The 12,652-nt window shown below is 36.9% G+C and overlaps 1 protein-coding gene across 1 annotated transcript in view; it reads left to right on the forward strand.

Annotated features, from left to right (window-relative positions):
* Positions 1 to 3,758: 3,758 nt before the first annotated feature.
* LOC142346080 (sodium-coupled neutral amino acid transporter 7-like) overlaps positions 3,759 to 12,652 on the forward strand; it is a 37,829-nt gene continuing 28,935 nt past the window's right edge. Inside the window, exons 1-2 of the mRNA XM_075398578.1 lie at positions 3,759 to 4,232; positions 4,504 to 4,702. Coding sequence (XP_075254693.1) covers positions 4,095 to 4,232; positions 4,504 to 4,702 — 337 coding nt within the window. The 5' untranslated portion in view covers positions 3,759 to 4,094. The remainder of the gene's footprint in view (positions 4,233 to 4,503; positions 4,703 to 12,652) is intronic.

Consider the following 12,652-nt stretch of genomic DNA (forward strand, 5'->3'; position numbering starts at 1 on the left):
TATGGCTCTAATCAATTGTTTTCCTAAAAATGTATGAACTTTTTATGTTTTGCTTTCATCCGTTCACTTTTTGCAGTCCAATGAATTAGTCTTGCAATTCAAAGTTCAGAATGGCCTTTTTAGGAGAAATTAGTGAACATAGACAATGCTTTCAATTGTTATCTGATGTCTTTTATGGCTTTATTTACACTTTTCATATTGTCAGTGATTTTTTTTAGTTTTGCCACTATTTTATCTTGTATATTCTCAGTAAAAACAAGCGAAAGCTCATATCATTTTAGTTAGAGTTTAATGTCTGCAACGGTTTTATTTTTAACTAATGTTTGCATGGTTTTGATAGTTTCCAAATTAAATTTTTGATTGTGGAGCATAAGTGCACATTTGGTAGGTTCATTTTGTTTTCTAATTGATATAAGACCTAATTGACAAACCCCATTGAAGAAATGCCTTGTTTTAAAAATTCACAGCGTGTAAAATTGCGTATATGAATGTGTTGATTGTATTTGGCGAATAGTTTATAATTTTTGGCGGGAACAGAATTCTCTCGCAAAATTTAGAGCTTTTTTGGGTATGTTTTTTTTTGGGTGTTGTACGACTTATCGACTTAGACTTGATAATGATATTTCCCATTTGCTTCCCCAAGAATTATAACATTTTTGTCGATCCAAGTTTATAGCTTTTTATGACTTTTCAACTGTCACTTTTTCTCTCATTTTTATCACCATGTAACTCAATAACACTGATGAAAAGTCGCAAATGCTTTTGTTGATTCAAACTTTTTGTTGTCTCTTAGTAATATGTCTTGACAGATGGCTTCGACCATTTATTTCGTAACAAAATTTTCCGAGTTTTCTTAACTGCTTAATTTTTGGGTTTCTCTTGGTTGTAATTTCTTTGTAGTTTTTCTTATAAGAACCATTGATCATCAGCAAGAAGCAAGTGATGATTTAAAAGTCTTGCAGAGGAAATCTTATAAATATAAGTCCTTGAATACAGTGGTGTCGTAAAAATGTTTGTGAAGTTTTGTCTTCTGCCTTCATTTGTTGTTATCTCGTAGTCTCGTGTCTTAGTGTTGTTAATAACAGGCGCCATTGTTTGGTTTCAACTTTATGTCAATTGTGAATCCTGAAAATAATTGTTTCGAAAACGTTTTTGGATTTTCGAGCTTTGCCATTTATTGAATCATTTTTCCGTAAACTTGTAGCTTATTCTCTGTGATGACAGGTCACAACCTTTTGCCAGTGAGATATAATTTATTTGTTATACCAATTTTATTTTCAACCACTTGTTTCTCGGCTTTGTTACTAACGTTACTACGAGATTTCATAAATTGTTCGAGATTTTTAAAAGTTTGTTTTTTTAAAGGATTTTTGTCTTCTTTTTAAATTATAACATTAATGGTGGGTCCCATTGGCTTCGAAATTTTGCGCAATTGAACATTGTTAAGGCTTTTAGTGACAAGTTTATGGTTTTAACGGCTCCACGTTTATTTGGGCGCAAAGTTCATGTGATCTTTTTAGTTCTGTTGATAATTGTACTTATTTTCGTAATCGTATAACGTACACTGCTTAGCGACAGATCTCAATTGCTTCCTATGGAGGTATAAATATAGATTTTAGTAATCGCAGCTAATATATAATGAAAATTATCACTTTCATTTTAATTGTTTTCAAGAATAAAAACGCTCCTTTTGTACTTCGCTCCTTTTTGTTCTTTTTTGTCGACCTGCTACCCAGTCGATTGAGGACTTGTCCCATATCTTTTCTACTGAAGAATTTTATAATGTTTTGTTTAAGTTTTATCTGATGCGAGTTTGACTTTGTTTTGGTCTTTTGTAAATATAGACGTCAAGTTTTGCTCGTATTTTTTGTTTGTTTTTGTAATTTTTTTGTTGTCTGTTCTAGTAATCCTATTAGCAACAAGTTTCATCAGCCCTCTAGCGTGGCATTATTTTATTCCATTAGTAGTTTGTTGAACAATCTTTATGTTTTTAACGTTTTCTATCTCCTCTTCATTTGTTATCCAATTAAGTCGAAAAATGTGAATGAGCAGGGTTGGGACATTTTGTGCGTACGCTCATTACGGAGACTCCTTGTTTTTATGTTTTTATCAATTTATTGCGGAAAACATTGAAAAGTGCGATTATATATGATAGCCTAAAAGATGTTTGGTACGTAATGAAGTTCAAAGTAGAGGAAAAACATTGTCTGTATAAAAATTACGAGGACTTAGAATGAAAGTTAACGCTTTTGAAAATAATGAGAGGGGCATTGTAGATGAAAAATAACAGCTATGATTTTGCTAGCTCAAAATTTATGGGAAAACATGGACAAAACAACAGCCTTTAAACACTGCAGTTATTGAAAAATCAAGTGACTAGCGCTGCGAAAACAAAATATCTCAAAATATATCAACACCATCGTTTTTTTCGTCAAGATGATGACGACGGGTTTTGAGAGTAGTTATTTGCCCAAAACCTGAAAAAGTTAGCAAGATTAGCAAGAGTGGATTACTTGGAACCAAATTATCGAAAATTAGTCTTAACAACAATAACCTAACATTTTTAGTTCAAATTACATCTCTGTTAACACGTAATTACGCTTTTAATTTTGTATTTTTGCTAGAAATTGCTACCAAAATGAATTCTTCTATTCGGAACGGGTCTATTCAGTGACCATTACATTACGTTCAGCACTTTTTCTTTGATAAAATGGCTCAAAATAATTCATTTTTGCACAGAGAAATTATCCTGTTGAAAGTTATGGTCTCAGAATGCTATTTTGTTTCGTAATTTTTTTTAAAAGTTCACTGCTAACTGCAATTGTAGTTTGTGTGAACATCGAATAAAGAGCCTCCGGCCACCTTATTGTGTTTTAATCCAAAACATAAGTAATTGCTGGCCCAAACTCTGTTATTTCTTTTGTATGTATGCTGTGTAATAGATTTTGATTTTAAGGCTGAGTTACTTCTGTTTTATGTCCAGAAAATTTGTGGCAAACAGTAAATGAATAATTCATCTTGACCTTTTTGTTGTATCAATGATAGACATAAATAACTTTCTTGGCCTTATTTCGATTCTTTCTGAAAGAACTCATTTGCGGTTATAAATCAGAACAATAAATAAATCAAAATAGACAGAATTAATATTGATGAAAATGAATTTTAACTGATTAATTAGAACGCATTCGAATCAGAAATAATTAAAGCTCTGCAAATCTGAAGAAAATATCAATTAGTTTTTCGAATTGACGCTTTTGTTTTCAAATTTAACTTTTTTATATGCACATTAAGGTGCATATAATGCACATTAAGGTGCATAATATCAAAATCTTGTCGAGTGTCCCAACATTAAGGGGGGATCAACTCTACGCTGGCGAAAGGTCACGCCTATACGTCTCTTAATGATAGTCCAAACTGTTCCCCGATTACTCCGAACTTTTGGTGCTGAAATTATTTGGTTCGGAGATGATTTCAGGAGCCAAAGAATCGAAATTTCTGTAAACTAACAAATCGTCAGACGCACGTCTGCCTCTCATTGATCATATTTGCATGCAGTCTCGCTTTTCGAACGTTTGCTTGAGTTGTAACTTTATGCGACTAACTAGCGTGTCCCATAAAGTTGAAATAAGCAAAAACGTTTCAAAAGCCACAGGTTATATAGTCAGTCCCATAAAGTTGCAACGCTATCGAACGTTTCAAAGGTCAAAGTTCAAATTTAAAACATGCTGATATCTGCATTTATGATGTTCATTTGTATGTAAGACGTTTTTCGAACGTTCGCGTGCGTTGCAACTTTATGGGACTTACTATACAAGAAACTTTGTTCTTATTTTCAGCATTTTAAACTTCAGCAGCGATTTTTTTCTATTCCTCCAAAATTTGAGAACAGGAACGTTATGAACAGTTTAAATCAAAATTTCTTTCTTTTATAGAATTCAAAAATTTGTTATTTGTACAAAAAATTAGATTTTGCTTGTATTTTAAGCGGAAGTTCCGCAAGTTCTGCGTTTTACTAGCATTTAACTATTTTTTGATCATCTGGTTTTTAGCAAACTGGTTTTTACATCTAATTTAAAACCAAGAAAGTTGATGCGATGGACTATGAAAGGAAACCAACAACTGCCTTGGCTGGCGTCTTTATAATCTCTAATGCTGCCCTGGGTGCTGGAACCCTTGCCTTTCCTCAGGCATTCGCCAAAACTGGTCTCTATCTCAGCCTGCCGATTTTGGCTGTAAGTGTAATTTTGGTACAATGCAACTATTTTGAATACATACGTTTCTACGAATTTTCAGGTTTTTAGCGCATAATTATAGTAGTGAATTTAAATAAATTTTTTGAAAGCCGCGAATCCTGCAGTGAATCGCGAGATACCGGATTTCATCAACAAATGCCCCCTCCATCCCCCTCCCCCACCTCCATAAAACAAGTTCCGGAAGTTTCATTAAAACTGTTCCAGACAGAACCGTTTGCTGTATTAATTTTCCCAATTGATCTGTTCACAGTTGTGTGCAATGTTGTGTGGGTTGTCTCTTGGAGTGTGTGCCTTTGCCAATTATGAGACCAAGACAGTCGAGTACTACCAGGCCATGGGCTTCTACTGTGGTCCTCTAATGGAGACATTCTTTCACTTGGCTATGGTCACTGGCACTATAGGGTTATGCACTCTCTACATGATAACTGTCGGCGACCAATCAGATCAGAGTTAGTGAACTCACTTCTCTCCGAACAAACCAATGATGCTTTTTCAAAGTGTGACGTCCCGGGTCGAGGTTTTGACAAAAAATAATGTAAGATTAGCGGTGAATAGCGTTGAAAAAAAAACTTTTCACCGCAAAGCGCCCGCATCTTTTAGCGTTGAATGCGCTGAAAGCGGAGAATTTTTGTAAGAATTGCGTTGAATTTTGCGGTGAAAAATTTTTTTTCACCGCATTCATCGGAATTCTTACAAAAAAGAAACTGCCGTACAAGGGTGCGAACCTCTACCTCATGCGTGTCACCAACTTCGTAATCCACTGCGCCATCTGTCACTTACTTTAATGATATTTCCTGTGAATATAAGATAAGCGTTGAAATTAGCGCGGTGAATATTTGTAAGATTTGCGATTTTAGCGGTGAAAAACTTTTTTTTCACCGCATTCTGCTGGTAGCGGAGAAAAATTTTTTTTCACCGCATTCTGCTGGTAGCGGTGAAAATTTTTTTTTCACCGCATCCTGCTTGTAGCGGTGAAAAATTTTCTTTCACCGCTAAAGCGCTGAAAAAAATTTTTCACCGCTTAAAAGTTTTTTTTTCACCGCATTCATCGCATTGAACGCAAATCTTACACTTTTACTCAAATTCACCGCAAATCTTACATCTTTTAGCGATTTTTAGCGGTGACACCTCGACCCGGGGTCAGAATAGTGTTGCTTGCGTGAAGTGTTCCGTGAGATAGTTTTCAGATCTATTGTTTCAGCCACACCTTGTGTTTTCAGAACATCCAGTTACGAATAATGTATTGTTATGTAGCACGCAACTAGCATGTACCTTATAGAGCACTTAATGTAAATTGTGCTGAAGATCAGTTTGACATAGATTGAGAAGCTGTACTTGTTCAACCTATACCTGGCTAGAGTGATAAAACATTGGTTAGTTAGCAGACTAAGCTTGCAATGCGTTTCAAATCCAGTAACGGCCCATTTTCACAGAAGTTGCGCCTGCTTAGACCCCCAACAAATTATATCCCCCCTGTTGATCATGACCATCTCTATTTGACGCTTTTTCAACTCAAAAGAATTAAATATATGTAACTAGCTATGGACATGAACAAGTAATTAGATTCAGCAAGGCCTCATTAAAAACAAGTGATACCTGTTAATAATGATAGGAAGTGAAAAGACGACAAAAAAACAGTCAAAAATCCAATCAACAAACATTTTATAAAAACACATGTATGATTTTAATAACACTCAAGCGAAGATATACTGAACACAGAGATGAAATTGAACACTCAAAAACAAAACATTGACACTCCATCTTAAAGGTAGTTTGAAAACAAATCACGTTTCAAACCTTCTCGACTTTTTCTTTGCTTCTTTTTTTACTACTGAAGAATGGCTAAAATAACCACAGTAATCTGATATCTCAATTCCTCCAGAAAACTGGAATAAATGTTCAGACATTACAAAAAGATACCGCACCAACACAATCCAAATCCTTTGATTTCGCAGAAAAGGCAAAAACAGAGCACCAAAATCTATATATTAATTCTAACTCGAATGCTGCACCACCATCTTTAAGCTCCAATCCTCAAAATTTCTTAGGTTCCATGGAGCCTGTTTTAGTGCATGCATGCGTTTTGAGACGCGCTTTATCGCCATAATTAGGATCCTAATTAGTTCATTTTTTGCACTCATAAGGCATGCAGCATAGAAAAACAAGTGATCCAGAGAGCCACTGACCAAAATTTGCTCATCAGAAAGGTTAATAGATGTCAGCAGTAGGCATCGCTAGCGTAGGGGTTCAAAACAATTTGAAAGCGGAGCAAAACTCATAATTTCGTTGACCACTAAACTGAAAAGTTGGTTTTCTTTTTCCATCGTACTTTTTTTGTTCCTTTTTTTGTTCGTTCTCGTTTTTTCTTTTCTTTCTATCCAATCTGTCTCTTCTTTATTTTTTTGGCTCCTAATCTGAACTCGTTTTGTGCTCAGTATGCTTGCTGCATAGCCAGAACAGGCGAGCCATCAAAGCCATTTATCAAAATTTTGCTGATTCAGAAAGAGCAATCAACACATGCACTAGGCATTTGTGGCGTAAGAGAAAATAACTATGGTTATTTCACGAGGAACATGGTTTTGCAACCAAATTTATGCGAAAATTGGTTTGTGTTTTCTTGGCGAAAAAAATGGATGATTGTTGTTTTTCATCCACTCCTGTCTCTCTTTTCAGCTTTTTTTCTTTTTCTTTAATTCTTTAATTTTGCATAGCAAAAACAAGCAAGGCAAATAGCAACTTACCAAAAGTTTGCACATTAGAGAAGCCAATGGTCGGAAGCATTAGGCATTGATAGCTTAGAAATTATTACCAATGATTGCCAAGGGGGAGGGATTCGAGTCCATTAAAAGGTGGAAGAAAGAGCATATGTTCCTGGACCAAAAAAATGAAAATGGTTTTCCATTTCTTTCGTGTTTTTTTTTTCTTTTCTTTTTGTCATTCTTTTTTTTCTTTTTCTTGCCCATCTTTTTTTTCTGTCATATTTTCTCTCCTAGTTTGTACAAGCTTAGTGCTCATTAGGCTTGCAATTACAGCCTTGAAAACCAAGGACCAAAAATTTGCTGATTCAGAAAGAGCAATATACAAATGCAATACTCTTTGGTAGCGCAAGTGATAAAAGTTATGGCTGTCAAATGGGGGCTTGAGTTAGCAACCGAGTTGATGCGATGAATGGCTCTTCTCTTTTGGGCTCTCTTAAAAATTATTTTTTCGTTCTCCATTCGATTAAATGTAAATTGCACTTGAGTGCAATGAATATCTGTCTGATTGTGTTCCCATGCTTTAACTATCCTTAGAATTGCAACCAATCACAACCTGATCTTTGAGACGCGAGACAATTATACTGCTCTATTTAAGCTCCTAATCTGTACACACTTTTGCGCTCTTGGAATAAGCCGCATGCTAAAAATAAGCAAGCCAAACAGCTACCTACCAGAAATTTGTTCATTAAAAAGGGTAATTTACGTAAAAAAATGGCATCGGCAGCACAGGGGATAAGGGCAATGGCTGTTAAGCGAGTTGGACGGAAAAAGAAGAATAAATCCCCGGACGAAAAAATTGGGTTCTTATCTCTCCGTTTTTTTCGTTTTCGTTCCTTCCATTTAGCTTTTTTTATTTTTCTTTATCATCCTGCTCTACTCAGAGTTAGGCTTTTAATCTGCACATTTTTTGCGCTTTTTAAGCCGGCTGCATAGCGGAAACAGACGAGCGAATAAATACATTGGCCGAAGTATTGCTGATCTAGAAAAAGTGAATGACAATTTTAGTACTCATCGATAGCGTCAGGGAAAAAACCTATGGCAGTTAAGCGAGAAGCGTGGGTTCGCATTCAACCTAGTGACAAAATTCGATGTTCAATGCTTGACCGAAAATGGTTACACTACTATCTTGTTCTCGTTAATTTTTATCTTTGTAAACTTTTTTTTCCTTTCTATCTATTGAATCTTTCAAAGAAAAGGCGGACTTATGTGAACTAGATAACAGCGCTCCTACCGTCACTGTATTTAACTGGCTTAGAGTGTTGTAGTCGAGCATAACACAAGCGCATTGAGACAAGCTGTACCTCGATTTTTAAACTGCTAATTTGCACTTGTTTTTGCGCTTCGGTAGCGTAAGGGATGAGACCTATGACTCTTAAGCAAGGGTCATTGGTTCCGGGACGAGTTAATGTCGAACATTGTTCCTTTCTATTGGCCAAAAATAACGGTAGCCGTAGTTTTCTTTCACTGTGTTTCTCTTCCTTTCCTCATCTTAATCTTTTTATAATTATCTTTCATTTTTTTGATAGTCCTGATTATTCTCCTTATTTTAGCACGTTTTAAAACTCCTTAAATTTGCAACGTAAAGTAGTACTTTTGTTTTGAGACCATTATGTCACCTTTTAGAAGTTTGTTATCTCAAGTCTTGTCGCTCTTTTGAACTGCGACACCGCAAAGGTTTGCTGATACATAATAAATAGGGGTTGGTGGCGTCAGCGGTAAGACCTATGTCATTTTTTTGTTCTAATTGCCATAATAATTGTTAGTGGCGCTTGAGCGCATTGGTTATCTGCGCTCCTATCTTCATGTGTTACCATTCCTTGAACATGGAGCCCTGCGTGGTATATGCGTTTCTAGACACGCTAAAACTCTGTTTAAGCTCCTAATCTGCACATCAAAGCGAGAAAGTCTTAACTTAGCAAAACCAAGCAAGCGAAAAAGCCAATGACCAAAGTTTTTTATGCACAAAGTGCAATAGACAATAGAAAAATCGATGGAGTATCGGATGTGACAAATGTCTGTTAAGCAAGAGCCATGGGCTTGCAGTCGAATGGATACAAAAAGGGCTACAATACTCTTTTGTCAAAAAATGGGTAGTTGTTGTTTTTGGTTCACGATTTTTTTCTGTTTATTTGTAAAACAATGTGAATGGCATCTCGGGCAATGGTTTTTAAGCGCACCTATCTTCACATGTGTTAACAAACTTTATGCGTTGAGCTTAGCGTAATACAATTGTTTTGAGAAGTGCTTTTCCGGCATATTGAAGCTCCTAATCTACACATGTTTTTGCGATCATTAAGCATTGGACATAGCAACAGAAGCTAGTCACGATTCCATTTGTCCATAATTTTGCTGCTGTACGTGGCCGAATCGGTTCCAAAAAAGGCTACAATATTCCTTGCCAAAAAACAAGCAAATGTTTTAATGGGCTCCTGTCTGTCGTTCTTTCCTTTTTTTGTCTTTTTTGGTTTCGTTTCTTTTTCGTTTGTCTGTATATCTATTATATTAATTGTAAGTCGTACTTGAACGCAATGATCTAACAACACTACTATTACCTGTTTTAGCGGTCTGTAAACATGGAGCCTAGCGTAATAAATTTAATTTGAGACGCGCTATACCGCCATATTAGAGCTACTATTCTGCATTTTTTTTGGGCTCATAAAACATTCGGCATAGCAAAAACAAGCGAGTCACAGACGCCAGGTTCCAAAATTTGCTGGTGTGTGTGTGTGAGTGGGTGTGTGTGGGTGTGTGTGTGTGTGTGTGTGCGTGTGTGTGTGTGTGTGTGTGAGTGTGTGTATGTGTGTGTGTGTGTGTGTGTGTGTGTGTGGGTGGGGGTATTCGGCACACAGAGTTCGCCTGGCGAGCGCCACCGCGCAGTCGGGTGCCTCAGTCAGCACTTCCATTCTGGTTTGGCATGTGCCAAAAATTTCAAGTCGATCTTGGGCCGTTTGGTCGTGGCTGGGTAATTCAGCCAGTGTTCGAGGGTCTGCGGCTCTAATGTGCACAAGGGACATGTTGAATCGACCGTGGGGTCCAGCAGATTGGCATATGCCTTCATTAGCTTGCAATGTCCGCTGCGGAGCTGTGCTAGTAGGATAGCGTCCTTTTTGCTCGTGATCTTTTTAGCTTCTGCCTTATAGTTGTAGTATTTGTAGGTGAATTTGGCAGGATGGTGGCAGGGCTCGGGGTCATTGAAAGTTCTTTTGATGCAGCTCAGTGTGGCTTGAAGGGATGTCGGTTCGGCTTCTGAGGTAGTCGTTACAGCTGCCTTTCTGGAATCTGAGTCTGCTAGCTCATTCCCTGCGACATCTGAATGCCCTGGTATCCATTGGATAACAACTTTTGAGGGTTGGCTGTCCATGTAGGAACGGATTCCAGTTGTGCTTTTGTGTCTTTTCCAGAGCAGTGCAGACGGATTGACTGTCTGTACAGATGACAGCTGTTGTTCCTCGCTGTTGGTTGCATATTAGCCAAGAGACTGCTTTCAGCATTGCCACTTTCTCTTCGTCAAATGATGACGTGATGGCTCGGCCTCTTTCGTAGTTTTGCAATTACATCGGGGCTGGCCTATTCGCCTTTGGCTACGACTGCGTACCCACCATTTTCGTTGACGTATGATGCGGAACCATCAGTGTATAAGTAGATGTCTCCCTTAAGGTTCCTAAGGACATCTAGCGTCGTTTCTTTCCGACATTTGGTTCGGGCACCAGCTATGGTGTCCACGACTGTCCAGTTTGAGGTGCTGCATCCTTCCCATGGTGGTTTTTCCTGGTATGGTTGTTGGCAGTTTCGTTTTTCCAGTTCGTCGGGGAGAGCTTAGAGTAGTTCCTGAGCCGTCGATTTCCAACTTTAGCGTTTCAATCTTCGAGGAACGGTAGAACTAAGCGCTACAGCTCTTGGGTGCTCGGTTGGAAGTCTGAAGGCCTTCTGCTGATGTAGAAAGAGCGAAAGACACGTAAAATTCTCATTGGTAGCTTAAGTGGTGAGGCCAATGGCTGTTAAACGAGGGGCATGGGTTCGAGATCGCGTTGGTGCGAAACAGAAACCGTTATTTCCTTTTAACGATCTTTTCGTATAAATTTTCTTTTGATGGTTTTGCGGGCATGCTGGTACAATTTAAGCCCATTGGATTGCAAAATGGAGAATGCATAAGAAATAGCCGTTTAAGATATTTATTAGGAAATATTTTTCAGAGGTAAAATACGACAATAGAACGATGCCAGCTCAATGCTGGGAAGGACCCGCCGTTGACAACTGACAGATGTTTGGATGGAATCGTGTTGAATGATAGAGACAAAAAATGACATCTTTATCTTATGTGTCAAAAAGTGTTTTAATGTGACAACGTTTCAGTAGATTCGTTGAAGTAGATGAAACGAAAAAAGAACTTTGAATTTCTGCGTTTTGGGATTCAAGGATTCTGTTTAACTTTGAATAGTTCAAATTTAACTGTTGATTTCGGACAAAATGACTCTCCAACAAACGCGCGGGGGTTATATTATAGACTGGTTAGGCCTTAAGATTTGGTTTTAGAAAAATTAACTTGAATTGCGTTTTAGAGTAAGGCAAATAGCAAATTTTAGCGTTTCTGTTGGACTTTGAGCAGTAAATTACCACCAATCAAATTCAGCTGCCTAAGTTCTAATGAAGACCAATCTAGATCCAGCTATAAATTAGAATGTGAAGCATGAAGTCAATCGAAAACTCCAATAATCAGACAACAGATCATGGAATAGCAATAGAGACAACAGAGCTTAAGAAATTTCTGCTGAGATAAAGCGCTGGAAATTATCAAAGTCAGAAAAAGAAGGAATACTAATTTTTCTTTTGCAAGGAAACAAAAAATGAACAATTTTTTTTAGTGGCAAATAAATTTTTTGAAATCATAGAAGCCGAGAAGTTGTTCCATGTAGTACCCTTTTATTGTGATTTGTTTTGTAGTTAGTTTCGGACACCCTTAAACCATCTTGTATTTCACAAATAAACGCTCATAGTAGTTTTGGGAGGTATATTAGAGTTGCGGAATCAAACCATAAAACTCCAATCTAATTTAAAAGTATTGCTGAGACCGAGCACTAGAATTTATCAAATTCCGAAAAGGAAGAACTGTTGTGAAATCAAAAAATCAGTTTGCAATGAATGAGATATAAATATTCTGATTGGAAAATTTTTTTTCAATTCGTAGAAGCTCTTGTCTATTATAATTCGCCTGCAAATTTATTCAATTTAGATTTGGACAGGGTTAAGCAACTCAAATATTTTGGGAAACAAAAAAATTGTTGATAACATTGTGCAAATGAAAGACTGGACAAACTCAGTTGAACAAAATTTTTGAAGTCACTGAAACACAAGTTCATTTCGTTTCATTGTTTCATTTTTGAGTTGTACGAGTTGAAACAATTCTAGTATTTCTAATTTCAAAAACCAAGAATTGGGTTTTATTAGTGCTGTCTTTTTTTGTAAAAATGTTTTCACACGACTTTCATGAATCAATCTTTCAAAACGGGATCAACAGGTAAGGCCCAGTGGGCATTAAGTTTCATTAGGTGGCTTTAGAAGCCCTAAGGTGGCTTTCATTAGGTGGTTTTAGAAGCCCGAAGGTAGCTTTAGAAGTTTAGAAGCATTTTAAGTGCTTAGAGT

This window comes from Convolutriloba macropyga, chromosome 9, assembly GCF_964194025.1.
Source record: "Convolutriloba macropyga chromosome 9, txConMacr16.3, whole genome shotgun sequence".
Classification (NCBI taxonomy): Eukaryota; Metazoa; Xenacoelomorpha; order Acoela; family Convolutidae; genus Convolutriloba; species Convolutriloba macropyga.